The sequence below is a fragment of the Pristiophorus japonicus genome, chromosome 7 (assembly GCF_044704955.1).
Source record: "Pristiophorus japonicus isolate sPriJap1 chromosome 7, sPriJap1.hap1, whole genome shotgun sequence".
Classification (NCBI taxonomy): Eukaryota; Metazoa; Chordata; class Chondrichthyes; family Pristiophoridae; genus Pristiophorus; species Pristiophorus japonicus.
Window position 1 is genome coordinate 16,373,376 of NC_091983.1, and position 24,701 is coordinate 16,398,076.

At 44.2% G+C, this 24,701-nt stretch overlaps 1 protein-coding gene across 11 annotated transcripts in view; it reads right to left on the reverse strand.

Moving 5' to 3' along the window:
* Positions 1-24,701, reverse strand: part of fam135a (family with sequence similarity 135 member A) — a 253,544-nt gene that overhangs the window by 147,252 nt on the left and 81,591 nt on the right. For all 11 annotated transcript variants that reach the window (XR_011593824.1, XM_070884848.1, XM_070884853.1 and 8 more), the window contains one exon: positions 13,668-13,738. Coding sequence is in view for 10 of the 11 variants with exons in the window: in XM_070884848.1 (XP_070740949.1) it covers positions 13,668-13,738 (71 nt within the window). In the remaining variant the exon portion in view is untranslated. The remainder of the gene's footprint in view (positions 1-13,667; positions 13,739-24,701) is intronic.

A 24,701-nucleotide genomic window follows, 5' to 3' on the forward strand; every position in this document is an offset into this window, starting at 1 on the left:
GAAAATGACTGTCAATGCATCCGCTATTTCCAAGGTCACCTCCTTAAGTACTCTGGGATGCAGTCCATCAGGCCCTGGGGATTTATCGGCCTTCAATCCCATCAATTTCCCCAACATAATTTCCCGACTAATAAGGATTTCCCTCCGTTCCTCCTCCTTACTAGACCCTCTGTCCCCTTTTATATCCGGAAGATTGTTTGTGTCCTCCTTAGTGAATACCGAACCTAAGTACTTGTTCAATTGGTCTGCCATTTCTTTGTTCCCAGTTATGACTTCCCCTGATTCTGACTGCAGGGGACCTACGTTTGTCTTTACTAACCTTTTTCTCTTTACATATCTATAGAAACTTTTGCAATCCGTCTTAATGTTCCCTACAAGCTTCTTCTCGTACTCCATTTTCCCTGCCCTAATCAAACCCTTTGTCCTCCTCTGCTGAATTCTAAATTTCTCCCAGTCCCCGGGTTCGCTGCTATTTCTGGCCAATTTGTATGCCACTTCCTTGGCTTTAATACTATCCCTGATTTCCCTTGATAGCCACGGTTGAGCCACCTTCCCTTTTTTATTTTTACACCAGACAGGAATGTACAATTGTTGTAGTTCATCCATGCGGTTTCTAAATGTCTGCCATTGCCCATCCACAATCAACCCCTTAAGTATCATTCGCCAATCTATCCTAGCCAATTCATGCCTCATACCTTCAAAGTTACCCTTCTTTAAGTTCTGGACCATAGTCTCTGAATTAACGGTTTCATTCTCCATGCTAATGCAGAATTCCACCATATTATGGTCACTCTTTCCCAAGGGGCCTCGCACAATGAGATTGCTAATTAATCCTCTCTCATTACACAACACCCAGTCTAAGATGGCCTCCCCCCCTAGTTGGTTCCTCGACATATTGGTCGAGAAAACCATCCCTTATGCACGCCAGGAAATCCTCCTCCACCGTATTGCTTCCAGTTTGGTTAGCCAATCTATGTGCATATTAAAGTCACCCATTATAACTGCTGCACCTTTATTGCATGCACCCCTAATTTCCTGTTTGATGCCCTCCCCAACATCACTACTACTGTTTGGAGGTCTGTACACAACTCCCACGAACGTTTTTTGCCCTTTGGTGTTCTGCAGCTCTACCCATATAGATTCCACATCATCCAAGCTAATGTCCTTCCTAACTATTGCATTAATCTCCTCTTTAACCAGCAATGCGACCCCACCTCCTTTTCCTTTTATTCTATCCTTCCTGAATGTTGAATACCCCTGGATGTTGAGTTCCCAGCCCTGATCATCCTGGAGCCACGTCTCTGTAATCCCAATCACATCATATTTAACATCTTTTTGCATAGTTAATTCATCCACCTTATTACGGATACTCCTTGCATTAAGACACAAAGCCTTCAGACTTGTTTTTTTAACACCCTTTGTCCTTTTAGAATTTTGCTGTACAGTGGCCCTTTTTGTTCTTTGCCTCGGGTTTCTATGCCCTCCACTTTTCTTCATCTCCTTTCTGTCTTTTGCTTTTGAGGTGGAACAAACTACAGGTCCACTAAAAAAGTCCTTACATTGCACTGGAAAAGAGTAACAAGGTAAACTATGTGCTACCTACTTGGCCATACAAGCACTGGGTTTACCATGTGAACATGTTAAAGCCACACACTGCCCGTGAGGAGATGGCAAGGTGTTATGTCCATCCAAGAGGACAACAGAATTAAGTTTCTGGCAGGGAGCAAAGAAAACTTCAGTGGGAGGGAATTCCAAAGAAAAATAAAATTACAAACTCTTGTGTAGATTACCAGAAAATGATCAATTGGATGGAAGTTCCTGCGCATCCAATAGCTTCCAATGAAGATGCCTTTATGCTTGGTACTGTACAATTTTAAAATTGGCAAGAAGATATTGACAGGTGGCGTTAAACCCTGATGACTATTTCGTCCATATTACGGATATAATTTTTCACTTAAATAGTGAATGGTTAACAGTCAAAACTGGAAAAGTCAGCGGTACACAAAAAGTCATTGCATGGATGGGAAGAAATGCAAAAAACCAATCAGATGAAAGTGGGTGTCACTGCATAATAGTTTTGCTCCACAAACTGCTTTGGGTATCTCTTGGAACAGCTGGTTACTACCAGAAATTGATCCTGAATTATACTCTATTTGCAAAGCTGTACCCTTAATGGATCGCAACTAAATATGCTTCCCAACCAGATGAACTGGACATTTATTTGTGAAGTTGCTTTTAAACAAGGTTGCTAAAGTCTCTCTGCACTGATCCAGTTTTTGTCAGCCACACTTCTACCCAACACTTTCACAGGGACATATCCGACAGCAACACTGGAGCCGTCAGATTGGTTGTATAAAAGTCTCCAACTTGAAAAATGTCAGTCACACTTCAATGTGCCATACACGCAAGCGTCATATCAGACTTGCAAAATGTCACACCTGTACCTGATTGGCTCATCACTAAGTTAGCCATGCCAAATAAAGACAGCTAGGTAAAGTCACAAATCAAGAAAGTAAAACACATAGGGGAAAATTACATTACAGGAAAGATGTGATTGCACTAGAGAGGAGATTTATGAGGATGTTGCCAGGACTGGAGAATTTTAACTATGAAAAGATTGGATAGGCTGGGGTTGTTTGCTTTGGAACAGAGGAGGCTGAGGAGAGATGTAATTGAGGTGTATAAAATTACAAGGAGCCGAGAGAGAGTGGATAGGAAGGACCTATTTCCTTTAGCAGAGAGGTCAATGATCAGGGGGCATAGATTTAAAGTAATTGGTAGAAGGATTAGAAGGGAGCTGAGGAGAACTTTTTTCACCCAGAGGGTGGTGGGGGTCTGGAACTCACTGCCAGAAAGGATGGTAGAGGCAGAAACCCTCATCACATTTAAGTACTTGGATATCCTACAGGGCTGCGGACCAAGAGCTGGAAAGTGTGATTAGGCTGGATAGCTCTTTTTCGGCTGGCAGTCACCATGGGCTGAATGATCTCCTCCTATGTCGTAAATTTCTATGATTCAACCCAGCACAAACAACAAAATTATGTCACTCAAATATTTTCAAGCCTTTATGCACACATGTCTTCACTGCTCCTTGGTATGTTTGTTGTAATCACTAAATAACCAAAAATTATGAAATATCAATCTTCAGGCATGACAGGCACTGACAATCTTCCTGAGATTTTCCATGAGCCTCCTCCTTTCCTTTGCTAAGCGACACTGCTTTTCTTTCTTTTTCCTTTGAAGATTTGTGATAATGAACTTTATCACTCCCAGCAGTAGCCCCAAATAGCAGATTTTGCTACGCTATTCTCAGCATCTACTGCCGCACCAACCCACCCAACAACTGCTCCAACCTTGTTGTCATTTCTGGCTCTCTGTGGCACTCCATTATCCAGGCCTGTACTTTCTCCCAGTTCCCTTCCCTTTTTCATGAAGCAACCCCAGATTCTTCACCACTTTGCTTTTTCCTCCACCACTTCACTTTCAAAGTCTGACGCTTTTCACTGATACTCTCTTATCCTTCTACGATACTGCTTTAATTACACACTGGCTGCACATGCATTTGCAACATCTGGTGCAAGGGATGGGTATTGGAGGGGGGCCACTTAAAATTTCAAGGGCCAAAAAGCCTATCCAAACAATTGATGGCACAGGCTATTAAAAGAATTCCAGAGATTTCGAAGTACTTCAGCTAGCAAACAGTCCATTGGCCACATTGTGGCAAGGCTTAGAGACCAGAGGAGTAAAACTCTGTGCTCTACTCAGGTGGACTTCTTCGCACAAACCGCCGCCGCCGTAGTCAGCATCATCATCATAGGCAGGCCCTCGGAATTAAGGAAGACTTGCTTCCACTCCTGAAATGAGTTCTTTGGTGGCTGAACAGTCCTATACGAGAGCCACAGACGTTTGTCACAGATGGGACAGATGGTCGTTGAGGGAAGGGGAGGGTGGGACTGGTTTGCCGCACGCCCTTTCCGCTACCTGCGCTTGAGTTCTACATGCTCTCAGCTTGAGACTCGAGGTGCTCAGCACCCTCTCGGATGCACTTCCTCCACTTCGGACGGTTTTTGGCCAGAGACTCCCAGGTGTCGGATGTTGCACTTTATCAAGGAGGCTTTGAGGGTGTCCTTGTAACGTTTCCGCTGCTCATTTGCCGTGAAGGAGGTCCGAGTAGAGTACTTCCTTTGGGAGTCTCGTGTCTAGCATGCGAACGATGTGGCCTGCCCAGCAGAGCTGATCGAATGTAGTCAGTGCTGGGGATGTTAGCCTGGACAAGGACGCCGATGTTGGTGCGACTGTCCTCCCAGTGGATTTGTAGGATCTTGCGGAGACATCGTTGGTGATATTTTTCCAGTGACTTGAGGTGTCTACTGTACATGGTTATTGTCTCAGCCATACAGGTGGGCAGGTATTACTACAGCCCTGTAGACCATGAGCTTGGTGGCAGTTTTGAGGGCCTGGTCTTCAAACACTCTTTTCCTCAGGCAGCCAAAGGCTGCACTGGTTGACAGGAGGCTCCAGAGATATGGGAAGTGGTCTACGGTGTCCAGGGCCGCGCCGTGGATCTTGATGACTGGGGGGGGCAGTGCTGTGCGGCGAGAAGGCTGGTGGAGGACCTTTGTCTTATGGATGTTTAGTGTAAGGCCAATGCTTTCGTACACCTCAGTAAATACGTTAACCATGTCCTGGAGTTCAGCCTCTGTATGTGCGTAGACGCAGACCTGCACAAGTCATACAGCCAGTCTAAAAAATGCAAATCGCCAAAATAGAGAAAAATTAGCGAGAGACAGGAGCAAATTTGTGATGGGTGAAACTTGCACCCTAAAGCAAATGCACTAATATTTCACAATAGTGGAAAATGCAAATGTTTTCCATCAACAAACCTAGGCTGTGCAGAGAGAACCACATTATTTTATGTGATGCATTTCACGCAGCATATTTTTCAAGTCTGACGTACTTACATGCACCTGTCTGCATCTCTGATCCATTCCACGTGGATTTGACCTTAAATTTCCCCATTTTCATTTCAAGTCCACCCATGATCACCGTGACTCCGACTACCACGTCCCCACTACTGAACATCAAATCATCAATTCCAAGAGCATCGCTGAGCTCACAGCTTCCACCCTCACAGCTACCCAACCCTGCTTCTACCATTTCCCCAAGACCCACAAGCCTGCCCTTGTCCAATGTTCCCTGTTGGGTTCCAGCACAGTCGGCTTGTTAATAGAAAAATCATTCATGCGTAGACTGCAGAATTTTGAATGAGCTGCGCAGCCCCTTAAAGGGCCCTTACGGCCCCCCCAAAAAATGACAGGGTACATTGTCCTTGCCTCAAATTTATTTCTTCTACATCTGTAACTCTTCTGATGCCCTCAACCATTTAAATTATAGTTTTCCATCAGCAACAGTTACCTTTTAGCTTGGATTTACAGTCCCTCTGTAACTTCATCTCACCTTCTTGGGGACAGCATCAAACAAGAAATAAGGGATGCGTGCAATAAAGGTACAGCAGTTATCATGGGTGACTTTAATTTGCATATTGATTGGGCTAACCAAACTGATAGCAATGCGGTGGAGGAGGATTTCCTGGAGTGTATTAGGGATGGTTTTCGAGACCAATATGTCGAGGAACCAACTAGAGAGCTGGCCATCCTAGACTGGGTGATGTGTAATGAGAAGGAACTAATTAGCAATCTTATTGTGCGAGGCCCCTTGGGGAAAAGTGACCATAATATGGTAGAATTCTTTGTTAAGATGGTAAGTGACAGTTAATTCGGATACTAGGGTCCTGAACTTAAGGAAAGGTAACTTCGACGGTATGAGGCATGAATTGGCTAGAATAGACTGGCAAAGGATACTTGAAGGGTTGACGGTGGATAAGCAATGGCAAACATTTAAAGATCACATGGATGAACTTCAGCTTTTGTACATCCCTGTCTGGAGTAAAAATAAAACGGGGAAGGTGGCTCAACCGTGGCTATCAAGGGACATTAAGGATAGTGTTAAAACCAAGGCTAGAAAAAGCAACAAACCTGAGGACTGGGAGAAATTTAGAATTCAACAGAGAAGGACTAAGGGTTTAATTAAGAGGGAGGAAATAGAGTACGAGGGGAAGTTTGCAGGGAACATAAAAACTGACTGAAAAAGCTTCAATATGTGAAGAGAAAAAGATTAGTGAAGACAAACGTAGGTCCCTTGCAGTCGGATTCAGGTAAATTTATAATGGGGAACAAAGAAATGGCAGACCAATTGAACAAATACTTCGGTTCTGCCTTCATGAAGGAAGACACAAATAACCTTCCAAATGTACTAGGAGACAGTGGGTTTAGTGAGAAGGAGGAACTGAAGGATATCCTTATTAGGCGGGAAATTGATGGGATTGAAGGCCAATAAATCCCCGGGGCCTAATAGTCTGCATCCCAGAGTACTTAAGGAAGTGGCCCTAGAAATAGTGGATGCATTGGTGATCATTTTCCAACAGTCTATCGTCTCTGGATCAGTTCCTATGGACTGGAGGGTAGCTAATGTAACATCACTTTTTTAAAAAAGGAGGGAGAGAACACGGGTAATTATATATCGGTTAGCCTGACATCAGTAGTGGGGAAAATGTTGGAATCAATCAGTAAGGAAGAAATAGCAGCGCATTTGGAAAGCAGTGACAGGATCAGTCCAAGTCAGCATGGATTTATGAAAGGGAAATCATGCTCGACGAATTTTCTGGAATTTTTTGAGGATGTAACTAATAGAGTGGACAAGGGAGAACCAGTGGATGTGGTGTATTTGGACTTTCAAAAAGCTTTTGACAAGGTCCCGCACAAGAGATTGGTGTGCAAAATCAAAGTGCATGTTATTGGGGGTAATGTACTGACGTGGATAGAGAACTGGTTGGCAGACAGGAAGCAGAGAGTCGGGATAAACGGGTCCTTTTCAGAATGGCAGGCAGTGACTAGTGGAGTGCCGCACGGCTCAATGCTGGGACCCCAGCTCTTTACAATATACATTAACGATTTAGATGAAGGAATTGAGTGCAATATCTCCAAGTTTGCAGATGACACTAAACTGGGTGGCGGTGTGATCTGTGAGGAGGATGCTAAGAGGCTGCAGGGTGACTTGGACAGGTTAGGTGAGTGGGCAAATGCATGGCAGATGCAGTATAATGTGGATAAATGGGAGGTTATCCATTTTGTGGGCAAAAATACGAAGGCAGATTATCATCTGAATGGCGGCAGATTAGGAAAAGGGGGGGGGGTGCAACGAGACCTGGGTGTCATGGTTCATCAGTCATTGAAAGCTGGCATGCAGGTACAGCAGGCGATGAAGGCGGCAAATGGTATGTTGGCCTTCATAGCTAGGGGATTTGAGTATAGGAGCAGGGAGGTCTTACTGTAGTTGTACAGGGCCTTGGTGAGGTCTCACCTGGAATATTGTGTTCAGTTTTGGTCTCCTAATCTGAGGAAGGACGTTCTTGCTATTGAGGGATTTCAGCGAAGGTTCATCAGACGGATTCCAGGGTGGCTGGACTGACAGAGGAGGAGAGACTGGATCAACTGGGCCTTTATTCATTGGAGTTTAGAAGGATGAGGGGGGTCTCATAGAAATGTGTAACATTCTGACGGGACTGGACAGGTTAGATGCGAGAAGAATGTTCCCGATGTTGGGGAAGTCCAGAACCAGGGGACATAGTTTTAGGGTAAAGGATAGGCCATTTAGGACTGAGATGAGGAGAAACTTCTTCACTCAGAGAGTTGTTAACCTGTGGAATTCCCTGCCGCAGAGAGTTGTTGACGCCAGTTCATTGGATGTATTCAAGGACAGAGTTAGATATGGCCCTTACGGCTAAAGGGATCAAGGGGTATGGAGAGAAAGCAGGAAAGGGGTACTGAGGGAATGATCAGCCATGATCTTATTGAATGGCGGTGCAGGCTCGAAGGTTCGAATGGCCTACTCCTGCACCTATTTTCTATGTTTCTATATTACAAGATCCCATTGCACTATTCGAAGAGGAGCTGGGGAGTTTTTCCTGGTGTCCTAGCCAACATTTATCCCACAACCTGCAGCTCAAACAGATGATTTTGTTATGAGAACTGCTGTTCATGGGAGCTGTGTTTCCTACCTTACAGCAGTGACTGCACTTCAAAAGTACTTAATTGGCTCTTAAGCACCATGGGGTGTCCTGAGGCTGTGAAAGGGGTTATATAAATGCAAGTCTTTCTTTCTACTAAGCACTGTACAGTCCTTTGGCCTTAACAATAAATTTATAAATTTTTGACCTTAATTATAGCTCCGAAATTCTCTCTGGCAGGAGGTACTGGCAATATAACATGGGTATGCTGGCATTTCCAGGGATCAAGGAAAAGTCCAGGTTGGTGCTTGGGGTGGCAATGTGCTCCAACCTGCTTTTTTCTTGTAACAGGCTCCTGGGTCACTGGAGTCTGCTCCACTTGTCGTTTTTCCTGCTTCCCATTTGACCTAACTATTCGCCATTTATTTTGCTATTAACACAATCTGTCTTGTAAATGTATTTGTATTTATTTGATTACTCTCATTATGTCTCCTATTGTCTTGTAACACTTCTGCTATTTAACCATCTCCTGTTCTCCACTTAAGCACTTTATAGGACATGTGTTTTATTCTTCTGCACGAGATTATGTTTTCTCCTTCCCTCCTCCCTTTGTTCTATTCCTTTTCAAATGGACTGGTTTCAGATTTCCAGCTCTTGAATGTGATTTTATTAAATCAATTATCTATATCATATCACCTTCAATATTTTACAACAGTTTAGGAGTCAACAAGTATAACCATTATAATTCAGGCATTTTCCCAACATTATTTCTTGTGCAAATATTTGTAGTGTGCCTCTTACAATCTGAAAGCCTGGTCTTTCACATCTGCCTAACTAAGTCAGCATAGCCAAAGCTAACAATGGCCTGAAGACTCGACACTAGAACTTAAACTCACTTCATTCAAGCTCCAACTTTGGTAATTTATTTATAATCAGACAATTCAAAGAAGCACAAACAAGATATTATATAAAAGTAATTCACAACACAAATTAGAAAGACTGCTTCAAAAAAAAGTGCTGTTCTTCCAGTTCTTGAAATGGCAATACACTGCTTTATTAAGAAAATCACATATTTCTGAGTTAATGCCCAATCGGATATTGGCACTGCAATAGAACAGAGCATGGAGATATTCTTATGTTTGTATCATTCATCCAATATCAAAACTATCTTTAAAGATTGCACTTAGAAGCCAACTTTGGCAAGCTAACAAAACAAAAAGCAGTTGGTTACCAAGTGGGCACAAAGCCACATCAAACTCAAGAAATCATAAAACCTACTATTTCGGACAGCCAGACATGGCCATGCAACAACAAAACCATATTTATGAATTGACAGAGTACTCGGGTCACAGATCAAAGTGAAATTCTTAATGACATCTCAGACACAAAGTTCAGTTATCATCCAATTAAACTTCAGTTTTTATTGCAACACACCACAACAACTTGCATTTATTTAGCGTCTTTAACACAGTAAAACGTCCCAAGCCGCTTCATGGGAGCATAATCAAACAAAATTTGACATCGAGCCACATAAGGATATATTAGGATAGATGTCCAAAAGCTTGGTCAAAGAGATGGGTTTTAAGCAGAGTCTTAAAGTAGGAGAATGCGGTAGTGAAACGGAGAGATTTAGGGAGGGAATTCCAGAGCTTAGGCAGCTGAAGGCATGGGCGCAAATGGTGAGGCGATTAAAATCAGGGATGGTCAAGAGGCCAGAATTGGAGGAACGCAGATATCTTGGAGGGTTGTAGGCCTGGAGGAGATTACAGAGATAAGGAGGGGTGAGTCTATTGGAGGGATCTGAAAACCAGGATGAGAATTTTAAATTCGCGGCATTGCTGGACCAGGAGCCAATGTAGGACTGTGAGCATAAAGGTGACGGCTGCGAATTAAGATACAGAGGCAGCAGAGTTTTGAATGAGCTCAAGTTTATGTAGGGTGGCAGATGGGAGGCCAGCTAGGAGAGCACTGGAATAGTCAAGTCTAGAGGTAACAAAGGCATGCTGAGTGTTTCAGCAGCAGATGATCTGATGCAGGGGCGGAGTCAGGCAATGTTAGAGGTGGAAGTAGTCAGTCTTGGTGACGGAGAGGACATGCGGTCGGAAGCTCAGCTTGGGTCAAATACGACACAAAGGTTGCGAATGGTCTGGTTCAGCCCCAGACAATTTCCAGGGAGAGGGTTGGAGTTGGTGGCCAGAGCGCAGAGTTTGTGGTGGGGACCGAAGACAATGGCTTCGGTCATCCCAATATTTGTTGGAGGAAATTTTTGCTCATCCAGTATTGGATGTCGGACAAGCAGTGAGACAATTCAGATAGTGTGGAGGGGTCGAGAGGTGGTGGTGAGGTAGAGTTGGGTGTCATCAGCATACATATGAAACCTCATGCCGTGTTTTTGAATGAGCGCGCAGAGGTGCAGCATGTAGATGAGAAATAGGACTGGGCCAAGATAGATCCCTGACAGAGTCCATGAATGAACTGGGGGTGGGAGCAGGGTGAAGATCAACGTTCCCCCTAAGCTGCGTGATTGCGCAGGTGAGGGTCAAACATTTTGACAAGCTTTTCTCATATTTGTGGAAAACCGAGCTCTTATTTCTTATCTCGCCCTTAATCTTCCCATGATTTTCATGAAGTTGTTGCATCAAAGGTCCTATGTAAATGCAAGTCTCTCTTTTCTTTCTGTACCTGATTTGACATTTAGTGGGGAATTAATTCTCCCTCCTTCTCAGTACTTCCTTAATCCTTAAATCTCATTGATCAACGAGAAACACTGTTGGTCCCATCGTTCACATTGGTCCCAGATACCCTGTTGCCTTCCCACGCCAAAATTAGCTTGCACTTCCAGCAATTTTGTGGGCAAAAAGTCTAACTAACTGGGCACACTGCCAGGTGCCCTGCTCCAGAAAATTCTGGCCTATTAACTCTAGAAATGTCATTCACAAGACTGATGCAGCATCTAAATCCTTCTCTCAACCACCTTCAACTGCTTCAGTAAAGATCATGAGTGGGGCTGTCCACTTACAATCCTAAAGTGTTTAGACACATTCACAACTTCTCTGGTAATGAAGTAACCCATGCCAGCCTACAACAGGACCTGGACAACATTCAGCCTTGGGTTAACAAGTGGCAGTTCACACTTATGGCACATAACAGCCAGACAATGATATCCAACAAGAAAAGGCTCAACTTCCTCTTACTTTACCTTCAATAGCACCATCACACTAATATTCTAGGGTTCACACTGTAGTGAAGCTTAATTGGACCAGCCAAATCAACACTGGCTATAAGAAGAGCATGGCAGAGTCTGGGTACTCTGCAACAAGTGGATCAACTCGTAACCTCTCAAAACCTCTCCATCAACATCTGACGTCAGAACTCTGATGGAATACTCACCACTGAAGAAGCTCGATACCATGCAGGAAAGAGCAATCTCTTTGATCATCAACCATGTCACTGGACTGAATGTCCATCCCGGCCACTATTGGCGCACGACAGAATGCAGCAGCTCACCAGGCTTACTTCAACAGCATCTCCTAACTCTCTGACCTCAACCACCGAGAAAGATTAGAGCAGCAAGGTAATGGGAACACAAACACCTCCTTGTTCTCCTTCAGGTCACACATCAACCCGACTTGGACATATGGCCATTTCTTCATTGCTACTGGGTCAATATTGTAGAAATCCCAGTCATAATTCAGCACATTCATTTTATTCATGAATAGGACCCAAACAAGTCTTGAGCTGTGTATTGAGCAGTAGCCTGCCTAAAAGTCATTAACTACTCCAGACAGTCCCATGCAGATGAGTGTTGATTTAAATGCAGAATCGACAGTTGTTCTCCACAGATACCAAAGAATGGCCATTCAGGTAGACATCTAAACAAATTATTTTGATCTGAGTCTGGGAGGTAGGCTTTTTAAAAGAGTCACGGCAGGAGACCAAAAGTCAGCAAATAAAGCAGCAGAAAGTCTGCAAAAAGGGATAAGCAACAGAAAAGCTGTGATAGTGTAAAGGCAGCAGAGAAATAACCACAGCACTGTTGAAAGGACAGATACAGTGAATCTATCCTGTACTAAGTTATAACCCTCCCAGAAGGGTTTGTATATGTGGATTCTCTACTTTTGCTGATGACACACAGCTGGATGGGAATACAAGTTGTGAGGAGGATGCAGAGACTTCAAGGGGATTTAGACAGGCTAAGTGAGTGGGCAAGAACATGGCAAATGAAATATAATATGGAGAAATGTGAAGTTATCCACTTTAGTAGGAAAAATAGAAAAGCAGAGTATTTTTTTTAAATGGTGAGAAATTGGGAAATATTGGTGTTCAGAGGGACCTGGGTGTCCTTGTACACAAATCACAAAGTTAACATTCAGGTACAGCAAGCAATTAAGAAAACAAATGGTGTGTTGGGCTTTATTACAAGAGGATTTGAGTACAAGAGTAAATATGTCTTACTGCAATTATATAGGGCCCTGGTGAGACCACACCTGGCATATTGTGTACAGTTTTAGTCTCCTTACCAGAGGAAGGATCTACTAACCATGGAGGGAGTGCAACAAAGGTTCGCCAGACTTATTCCTGGAATGGGGGAATTGTCCAGGAGGAGAGATTGAGTGGACTACGCCTATATTCTCTAGAGTTTAGAAGAATGAGAGGTGATCTCATTTAAACATCCAAAATTCTTACAGGGCTTGGCAGGGTAGATGCAGGCAGGATGTTTCCCCTGGGTGGGGAGTCTAGAACCAGGGGTCACAGTCTCAGAATAAGGGGTCAGCCATTTAGGACTGAGATGAGAAGAAATGTCTTCACTCAGAGGGTGGTGAATCTTTGAAATTCTCTGCCCCAGAGGGCTGTGGATGCTTATTGAGTATATTGAAAACAATTGATAAGATTTTTGAATATTAAGGGAATCAAGGGATATGGGAATAGTGCAAGATGGAGGAGTTGTGGTAGAAGATCAGCCATGATCTTATTGTATGGCGGAGCAGGCTCAAGGGGCCGAATGGCCTACTCCTGCTCCTAATTCTTATGTTCTTATTTAAGCAGAAGTTGGACTGATTGTACCAAGTGACTTCCATCATGCTCAGTATGTTTTGTCTACTGTGGAATAAAGCACCAAGCTAAATCAAATGATACCTTCCCTAGTGTTAAGTTGGTCAACCTTCAGAGGGACAAAAAGAATATACATACTTAAGACATGGAGATCTGGTCCAGATCACGAGTTTCATTGTTATACTCCAGAGTTTCACTATTGAGTGAGCAGATAAAATGGCAGTGGAATCCAACTTCTGCAAAATCTGCTTAAGGGAGGGAGCGACACCACTGAACACAAGTAGATACCAGCGGAAGACCTGAATTCTCAACACCTACCTAATACCATAGCCGAAAGGGGAAAACCGCCAGCACCACCTTCCCAGGGAAACTTGGGAAGGGCAATAAATGTGGCCTTTCCAGTGTCGCTCAGATTCCAAGAACAAATTAAAAATGTATTTATAATTATCACAAAGGTTGGCTGCAAAGTAACATTTTCCACATGACCGACTTTCATTGCTATTTCAAAATAATAAAACAAAATAATCCTAACTTTTTGATGAATACTCACGTAAAATCTTTGTCAGTGAAATTGAGATCTAAAGACAACTGGAAATCCATCTCGTTCAGGGACTCTTCAATCTAGATATAAAATTGAATAAACTATTAATCTGAATTCAACTATTTTAGAAGTTTTTACTTCAACCCCATTTCTAACATGACAAATATTAAGATCAAGCATTTTTGCACTTCAGTGTTACTTTTTACAGAAATTGTGCCTTTTTCATTAATTTAATTTCTTACTAAAACATCTAATCACTGCAATATGTTAAACACATTTCGAGCAGAATAAAAAAATGATAACTACAGTATAATGCAACAAATGTTTTTCCCTAACTGGTGTTCATATATGTTTACTGTTGTGAAATTTTGAACCTCTATTGAAGTTAAAAGTCAGATTAAATGCCATCCACAACCTTATTGTAGAGGACTGCATCAAGATCATGGCTTTGACAGAACTTAGCTCACGGCTGGCAGCACCTTGCACTTACTGAAGCATCTGCACCTCGCCATACTTGCCACCATCTGCCCCACCCAAACCATCATCTCGGCAGTGTGGCCGCTATTACCAAATCACACTTTGGCCTCACCTTTCGCTTACCAATAACCTTTCCTCCTTTGACCACCACATCTTGTTCCACCTCTCGCACTTCTCCCTCAAAATTCTCATTCCCTGCAGTCGTTTCAATCCCCACCACAAATTTCTCAGTGATATTCACCCTCCTTTCTGCAGCAACTCCTCATTTGCATCCGTCGCATCTGTTCCAATGATGCCACCTTCTAATACCAGTACTTCTGATGTGTCTTGCTTTGTCCTCAGCCGAGGATTCCCCTCCACCATGGTTGATGGAGCCCTCAAGTGTCCATTCCATTCCCCACACTTCTGCTCTCACTCTTTCCCCTCCCTCCCAGAACCACGATAGGGTTCCCCTTGTCCTCACCTTCCATCCCACCAGCCTCCACATTCGACAGACCATCCTCTGCCATTTCCACCACATCCAGCGTGATCCCACCACCAGACACATCTTCCTCTCCTCTCCTTTTCAGCATTGACACCCGCGTCCACTTCTCCATCACCCACTCCCCTTCCCATGCAAGCACAGGAGATGCAACACCTGCCCTTTTCACACTGTCCAGTGCCCCAAACACTCCTTCCAGGTGAAACAGCAATTTACTTGAATGTCTTTCAATGTAGTATACTGTATTCGCTGCTCACTATGCGGTCTCTTCTACATTGGGGACACCAAACCCAGATTGGGTGACTGCTTTGCGGAACACTGCTGTTCAATCCGCAAACCTGACCCCAAGCTTCCGGTTGCCTGTCATTTTAATTCTCCAGACCACTCCCACTCTGACTCAGCCTCCTACACTGTTCCAATGAAGCTCCACGCAAGCTCAAGGAACAGCACCTCACCTTTCTACTAGGCACTTTACAGCCTTTCGCACTCAAAATTGAGTTCAACAGTTTCAGATCATAACCTCTGGCCAATGTTCACTCAACATGCTCGGCCGCGCAGCTCTGGATCAGCTATTCCCATGTTAAATTTTGCGCTTGCGCGAAACTAATGGGCTGCTCAGCCCCAGAAAGGGGCTGCGCACCCAAAACAAAAAATTAGGGAGAGCATGATCTCTGCCCCCATTTTGTCCAGACGGCAGCTGTTGCTGATGATATTCTTATTTGCACCTCTTCATTTTTTGTTTCTTTACTTGTCTCGGTACCATCTTCTTTTGACTTGCATCCCTTTTGTCATTTAATCTCTTCATCACATACCTTCCCTTTTGTTCTTTCCTTTTCTCTCCCTTTCCCTGCCTATTTAAAAAAGGGAACTACAGAGAAATCTCCATGTTAGCAGTCACTGGGATAGTCGTCGCTAGAATCCTCCTCAAACGTCTTCTCCCTGTGGCTGAGGAGCTCCTCCCTGAGTCACAGCGAGGATTTCATCCCCGACGGGGTTCAACGGACATGGTTTTTACAGCACGACAGCTGCAGGATAAATGCAGGGAACAGCACCAACCCTTGTACATGGCCGCCTTCGACCTTACAAAGGCCTTTGGCACTCAACCGCGAGGGACTATGGAGTGTCCTCCTCCGTTTCAGCTGTCCCCAAAAGTTCGGCGCCATCCTCCGCCTGCACCACGATTACATGCAAGCAGTGATATTACCAACTGATCTGTTACAGACCCAATCCACATCCGGACTGGGGTCAAACAGGGTTGCGACATCGTGCCAAATCTCTTCTCAATCTTCCTCGCTGGAATGCTCCACCTCACTCAAAAAGCTCCCCGCTGGAGTGGAACTAAACTACAGAACCAGTGGGAACCTGTTCAACCTTCGTCATCTCCAGGCCAGATCCGAGACCGTCCCAACCTCTTGTCGAGCTACAGTACGCGGACGACACCTGCGCCTGTGCACATTCAGAGACTGAACTCAAAAGTTATAGTCAACATCTTCACAGACGTACGAAAGCATGGGCCTTACACTAAAGATCCGTAAGACAAAGGTCCTCCACCAACCTGTCTCCGCGGCACAGGGCACAGCACTGCCCCCCCAGTCATCAAGATCCACCGCGCTGCCCTGGACAACATGGACCATTTCCCATACCTCGGGAGTCTCTTATCAACAAGGGCAGACACGGACGACGAGATTCAACACCACCTCCAATGCGCCAGTGCAGCCTTCAGCCACCTGAGGAAAAGTATGTTCGAAGATCAGGTCCTCAAATCTGCCACCAAGCTCATGGTCTACAGGGCTGTAGTAAAACCCGCCCTCCTGCATGGCTCAGAGACATGGACCATATACAGTAGACACCTCAAATTTCTGGAGAAATGCCACCAACGATGTCTCCGCAAGATCCTACAAATCCCCTGGGAGGACAGATGCACCAACGTTAGTGACCTCGACCAGGCCAACATCCCCAGCATTGAAGCACTGACCACACTCTTATCAGCTCTGCTGGGCAGGCCACATTATTCGCATGCCTGATACAAGACTCCCAAAGCAAGTGTTCTAACAGAACTCTTTCACGGCAAATGAGCCAAAGGTGGGCAGAGGAAATATTTCAACGACACATAGAAACAGAAAATAGGAGTAGTAGGCCATTCGAGTCTGCACCACCATTCAATAGGATCGTGGCTGATTATCTCAACACCATCGTCCCACTTTTTCCCCCCCATACCCCTTGATGCCTTTTGTTTCTAGAAATCTATCTATCTCCCTCTTAAATATATTCAGTGACTTGGCCTACACAGCCTGCTGTGGTAGAGAATTCCACAGGTTCAGCACCTTCAGTGAAAACATTTCTCCTTATCTCAGTCCTAAATTTCCTACCCCGCATCCCGAGACTGTGACCCCTTGTTCTAGACTTCCCAGCCAGGGGAAACATTCTCCCCGCATCCAGTCTTTTCAACGCAGTCAGAATTTTATATGTTTCAATGAGATCCCCTCTCATTCTTCTAAACTCTAGTGAATACAGGCCCAGTCGACTCAATCTCTCCTCATAGGACAGTCCTGCCATCCCAGGAATCAGTCTGGTGAACCTTCGCTGCACTCCCTCTATGGCAAGTATATCCTTTCTTAGATAAGGAGACCAAAATTATACACAATACTCCAGGTGTGGTCTCACCAAGGCCCTGTATAACTGTAGTAAAACATCCTTGCTCCTGTACTCAAATCCTCTTGCAATGAAGGCTAATATAACATTTGCCTTCCTAACTGCTTGCTGCACCTGCATGTTTGCTTTCAATGACTGATGTACAAGGACATCCAGGTCCCTCTGTACATCAACATTTCCCAAGCCATCACCATTTAAATAATACTTATGTTTTTCCTACCAAAGTGGATAACTTCATATTTAGCCACGTTATACTGCATCTGCCATGTGTCTCCCCACTCACTCAACCTATCTGAAACGCCTTGCAGCGTCTTTGCATCCTCTTCACAACCCCACCTAGTTTTGTGTTGTCAGCAAACTTGGCAATATTACATTTGGTTCCCGAATCCAAATCATTTATATATATTGTGAATAGCTGGGGCCCAAGCACTGATCCCTGTCGTACCCCACTAGTCACTGCTCGCCACCCCGAAAAAGAGCCGTTAATTCCTACTCTCCGTTTCCTGTCAGTTATCCAATTTTCAATCCATGCCAATACATTACCCCCAATCCTATGTGCTTTAATTTTGCACACTAATCTCTTATGTGGGGCTTTATTAAAGGCCTTCTGAAAATCCAAATACACTACATCCTCTGGTTCTCCCTTATCTATTTTATCAGTTACAACTTCAAAAAGTTCCAGTAGGTTTGTCAAACAGGATTTTCCTTTCATAAATCCATGTTGACTTTGTTTAATCCCGTTGATATTCTCCAAGTGTGCCGTTATCACATCTTTTATAACAGACTCCAACATTTTCCCAACTACTGATGTTAGGCTAACTGGTCTGTAGGTCCCGGTTTTCTCGCTCCCTCCTTTTTTAAATAGTGGGGTTACATTTGTCACCCTCCAATCTGCAGGAACTGTTCCATAATCTATAGAATTTTGGAAGATGACAACCAGGGGAGGGCAGCAGCAGCCAAGTTCATGGCACCGTGGCTGGCTTTGCTGCACAGAAGGGCAGGAAAAAGAGTGGGAGAGCGATAGTGATAGGGGATTCAATTTGTAAGGGGAAGAGATAGGCGTTTCTGCGGCCGCAACCGAGACTCCAGGATGGTATGTTGCCTCCCTGGTGCAAGGGTCAAGAATGTCTCGGAGCGGGTGCAGGACATTCTGAAAAAGGAGGGTGAACAGCCAGCTGTCGTGGTGCACACTGGTACCAACGATATAGGTAAAAAAAGGGATGAGGTCCTACAAGACGAATTTAAGGAGCTCGGAGCTAAATTAAAACGTAGGACCTCAAAAGTAGTAATCTCGGGATTGCTACCAGTGCTAGTCAGAGTAGGAATCGCAGGATAGCGCAGATGAATACGTGGCTTGAGCAGTGGTGCAGCAGGGAGGGATTCAAATTCCTGGAACCGGTTCTGGGGGAGGTGGGACCAGTACAAACCAGACGGTCTGCACCTGGGCAGGACCGGAACTAATGTCCTAGGGGGAGTGTTTGCTAGTGCTGTTGGGGAGGAGTTAAACTAATATGGCAGGGGGTTGGGAACCAATGCAGGGAGACAGAGGGAATCAAAATGGAGACAAAAGCAAAAGACAGAAAGGAGATGAGTAAAAGCGGAGGGCAGAGAAACCCAAGGCAAAAAACAAAAAGGGCCACTGTACAGCAAAATTCTAAAGGGTCAAAGTATAATAAAAAGGCAAGCATGAAAGCTCGGTACCTCAATGCAAGGAGTATTCGGAATCCAGGAGAGGGCTCCGAGTTAGTTAGAGTGGGTGAGAGCTGAACAGGACCCCAAGAAAGAATGCAAAAGGCAGGAGGCAACAGAGCAGAATAGCACTGGGGTAAGTGTAAACCACAAGGTGATAGGAAGGGACAATATGCATGAATATAAAGGGGCTGCAGGAGGGGTCAAAACTAAAAATCATGGTTTAAAAACTAGTATTAAAACACTACCTAAACACACGCAGCATTCGAAATAAAGTAAATGAGTTGACGGCACAAATCATTACAAATGGGTATGATTTGGTGGCCATTACAGAAACGTGGTTGCAGGGAATTAAACATACAGGGGTATCTGACAATTCGGAAAGATAGACAAGAAGGGAAAGGAGGTGGGGTAGCTCTGTTAATAAAGGATGATAGCAGGGCAGTTGTGAGAGACGATATTGGCTCTAATGAACAAAATGTTGAATCATTGTGGGTGGAGATTAGAGATAGTAAGGGGAAAAAGTTACTGGTGGCCGTTAGTTTATAGGCCCCCAAATAATAACTTCATGGTGGGGCGGGCAATAATCAAGGGAATAATGGAGGCATGTGAAAAAGGAACGGCAGTAATCATGGGGGATTTTAACCTACATATCGATTGGTCAAACCAAATCGCACGGGGTAGCCTTGAGGAGGAATTCATAGAATACATATGGGATTGTTTCTTAGAACAGTATGTTACAGAACCTACAAGGGAGCAAGCTATCTTAGATCTGGTCCTGTGTAATGAGACAGGAATAATAAACGATCTCCTAGTAAAAGATCCTCTCGGAATGAGTGATCACAGTATGATTGAATTTGTAATACAGATTGAGGGTGAGGAAGTAGTGTTTCAAACTAGCGTACTATGCTTAAACAAAGGGGACTACAGTGGGATGAGGGCAGAGTTGGCTAAAGTAGACTGGAAACACAGACTAAACGGTGGCACAATTGAGGAACAGTGGAGGACTTTTAAGGAGCTCTTTCATAGTGCTCAACAAAAATATATTCCAGTGAAAAAGAAGGGCGGTAAGAGAAGGGATAACCAGCCGTGGATAACCAAGGAAATAAAGGAGAGTATCAAATTAAAAACCAATGCATATAAGGTGGGCAAGGTTAGTGGAAACTAGCAGATTGCTGTCGTTTAAAATTTTCCCAAAGGATGACTAAGAAAGCAATAAAGAAAGGAAAGATAGATTATGAAAGTAAACTTGAGCAAAACATAAAAACAAATAGTAAAAGCTTTTACCGATATATAAAACGGAAAAGAGTGACTTAAAGTAAATGTTGGTCCCTTAGAAGATGAGAAGGGGGATTTAATAAATGGGAAATATGGAAATGGCTGAGACCTTAAACAATTATTTTGCTTCGGTCTTCACAGTGGAAGACACAAAAACCATGCCAAAAATTGCTGGTCAGGGGAAGGTGGGAAGGGAGGACCTTGAAATAATCACTATCACTAGGGGGGTAGTGCTGGACATGCTAATGGGACTCAAGGTAGACAAGTCCCATGGTCCTGATGAAATGCATCCTAGGGTATTAAAAAAGATGGCAGAAGTTATCGCAATGCATTCGTTATAATCTACCAAAATTCTCTGGACTCTGGGGAGGTACCAGCGGATTGGAAAGCAGCTAATGTAATGCCTCTGTTTAAAAAAGGGGGCAGACAAAAGGCAGGTAACTATAGGCCAGTTAGTTTAACATCCATAGTGGGGAAAATGCTTGAAGCTATCATTAAGGAAGAAATAGCGGGACATCTAGATAGGAATAGTGCAATCAAGCAGATGCAACATGGATTCATGAAGGGGAAATCATGTTTAACTAATTTACTGGAATTCTTTGAGGTTATAACGAGCATGGTGGATAGAGGTGTACCAATGGATATGGTGTATTTAGATTTCCAAAAGGCATTCGATAAGGTGCCACACAAAAGGTTACTGCAGAAGATAAAGGTACGCGGAGTCAGAGGAAATGTATTAGCATGGATAAAGAATTGGCTAGCTAACAGAAAGCAGAGAGTCGGGATAAATGGGTCCTTTTCGGGTTGGAAATCGGTGGTTAGTGGTGTGCCACAGGGATCGGTGCTGGGACCACAACTGTTTACAATATACATAGATGACCTGGAAGAGGGGACAGAATGTAGTGTGACAAAATTTGCAGATGACACAAAGATTAGTGGGGAAGCGGGTTGTGTAGAGGACAGAGAGAGGCTGCAAAGAGATTTAGATAGGTTAAGCGAATGGGCTAAGATTTGGCAGATGGAATACAATGTTGGAAAATGTGAGGTCATCCACCTTGGAAAAAACAGTAAAAGGGAATATTATTTGAATAGGGAGAAATTACAACATGCTGTGGTGCAGAGGGACCTGGGGGTCCTTGTGCATGAATCCCAATAAGTTAGTTTGCAGGTGCAGCAGGTAATCAGAAAGGCAAATGGAATGTTGGCCTTCATTGCGAGGGATGGAGTACAAAAGCAGGGAGGTCCTGCTGCAACTGTACAGGGTATTGGTGAGGCCGCACCTGGAGTACTGCATGCAGTTTTGGTCACCTTTCTTAAGGAAGGATATACTAGCTTTGGAGGGGGTACAGAGACGATTCACTAGGCTGATTCCGGAGATGAGGGGGTTACCTTATGATGATAGATTGAGTAGACTGGGTCTTTACTCGTTGGAGTTCAGAAGGATGAGGGATGATCTTATAGAAACATTTAAAATAATGAAAGGGATAGACAAGATAGAGGCGGAGAGGTTGTTTCCACTGGTCCGGGAGACTAGAACTAGGGGGCACAGCCTCAAAATACGGGGGAGCCAATTTAAAACCGAGTTGAGAAGGAATTTCTTCTCCCAGTGGGTTGTGAATCTGTGGAATTCTCTGCCCAAGGAAGCAGTTGAGGCTAGCTCATTGAATGTATTCAAATCACAGATCGATAGATTTTTAACCAATAAGGGAATTAAGGGTTATGGGGTGCCGGCGGGTAAGTGGAGCTGAGTCCACGGCCAGATCAGCCATGATCTTATTGAATTGCGGAGCAGGCTCGAGGGGCTAGATGGCCTACTCCTGTTCCTAATTCTTATGTTCTTATGTTCTATGCATCTGCTATTTCCATGGCTACCTCTTTTAGTACTCTGGGATGCAGATCAGGCCCTGGGGATTTATCTGCCCTCAGTCCCATTAGTTTCTCCAGCACTATTTTCTTACTAATAATCATTTCCTTTAATTCCTCTTGCTCACTAGACCCTTGGTTCCCTTGCATTTCTGGAGTGTTATTTGTGTCCTCTTCCATAAAGACAGAACCGAAGTATTTATTTAATTGTTTTGCCATTTCCTTGTTCCCCATTACAAATTCTCCTGCTTCTGTCTTTAAAGGACCTACATTTGTCTTCACTAATCTTTTTCTCACCCTCAAAGCCTCCCTGATAAAGTGCAACATCCCCACTGATACCTGGGAGTCCCTGGCCAAAAACCGCCTTAAGTGGAGGAAGTGCATCCGAGAGGGCACTGAGCACCTCGAGTCTCATCGCCGAGAGCATGCAGAAACCAAGCGCAGACAGCGGAAAGAGCATGTGGCAAACCAGTCCCTCAACAACTGTCTGTCCGACCTGTGACAGGGACCGTGGTTCTCGTATTGGACTGCTGAGTATTTCCAACATTTTCTGTTTTTATTTCAGATTTCCAGCATCCGCAGTATCTTGTTTTTGGACTCCTCATTCTTGGTCATTTCAATCTCCATCTGAACTTACCTTGTCCTTCCTATTTTGATTTCACTGCCCTCCTGAAACTTCTCTTTCCATAAACTTGTTGACCCATATCCAGTCACCCTCTTGATCTTGCCATCTCACGTGACATCTCTACGACTATTGCCTCAATCAGTGACAAGGCCATCTCTGACCACAACACAATATGCCATTTCAACCGCACTTCTTTCTGCATTTGCCTCTGGAATAAGTCACTTAAAATTGTACTTTCAAGCTACTCACTTTGCAACATTTGGCTTTTCATGCACCACGATACTTTAGCACCTGTCAATCTACCTCCACCTTTGATGTCCTTGTCCCCAGTAAAACCCTTGTTCTCTTCCACTCTGGTTGTTCCCCGTGGTATACCCCCATCTTTACTTTCTCAAGTCCAAGAATGTAGACTTGAGTCTATCTGGTGCACAACTGGTTTAGCCATTATTGGCCAGATCTGACTGGATCACATCCAGCACTATCAGGACTTATTGTAATTGATTAAAAACCTAAATAGCAAAGACAGCCTCTAGTTTCCTTTCTCCAATATTAATCATCCCCTTAACCCCCTCTCCCCTGCACCCTCACCTTCTACAAGTGCAAGGAGCTGATGGATATCTTTGTCACCAAAATTGAGCTGCTTTTGCCGCATCCCCCACTCCCCCCCCCCCCCACTCCTTTGCCCACCAAATAAAAGCTCCCCCAAGATTCCCCTCTGCCCAAGCCCTGAACCTGTGCCTTTCTCTCCTCTCCTCTCATGTTCTCTCTAGATTATCTTGTCCAAGAGATCCACTTCCTGCTCACTTGTCCCCATTCCCACTAATTGCTGACCACCAACCTCCCCTCCTGGCCTCCATGCTCGCTAACATTGTAAATGGTTTCCTCTTCTCAGCTATTGTTCCCCTCCCGTTAAAAACCTCCATCATAACCCATTTTTAAATAGACACACCCTCAACTCCCTGTCCTTTTAAACTACCACCCCATCTCCAACTTCCTTTTCTAAATTGCTCAAACAGGTTGCCACCTCCCAAATCCATACTATTCTTTCGCACAACTCCATCCATGAATCTCTCCAATCAGGTTTGCATCCCACCACAGCACTAAAATGGTCCTAGCCAAATGTACTAATGACATCCTCTGTGACTGTAGTGCATTATCTCTCCTTGTCCTTCTCGACCTTTTTACAGCCTTTGACATGGTCAGCCACACCAATGCCTCGCTTCTGTAGTTCATAAGTGGAATTGCCAGAGCATCTACAAAATTCGCTTCTCTTACCATTCTAGAACCATTACCACTGAATTAACCCATGCTCTTCCCCTCTCCATACCTTTTACTCATCTGCAAGCTAACCTTTGGCAACAGTGTCCACATTGGGTCAAGTTCTACATGTACGCTGTCTACACTCAGCCCTACCTCTCTACTACCACTCTCGATCCCTCTACTGCCTCTGTGCTGTTAGACTACTTGTCTGTCAACCATGGAATCATACAGTATGGGAGGCCATTCGGTCCATCATGCATGTACTGACTCTTTAAAGCAGCTGTCCAATTTAGTCCCACCCCGATCTTTTTTCCCCATAGCCCTGCAAATTAGACGTCTTCAACTACATGTTCAATTGCCTTTTAGAAGTCCCTGTGGAATCTGCTTCTGACACCCTTTCAGGTATTGCATTCCAGATATTAACTACCCCATGTAAAAAGCTTCCCCTCCTTTTCCCTCTAGTAGTTTTGATAATTATTTTATGTGTCCTCAGGTTATCGACCCTCCTGCCAGTGGAAACAGTTTCTCCCTATCTAATATATTAAAACCCCTTATAATTTTGAACATCTCGATTAAATCTTTCCTTAACCATCTCTGTTCTAAGGAGAACAATCACAGCTTTTCCCGTCTTTCCAGATAACTGAAACCCCTCATCTCTGGTACCATTCTAGTAAATCTCCTTTGCACCCTCTCCAAGACCTTGACATCTTTTCTCAAG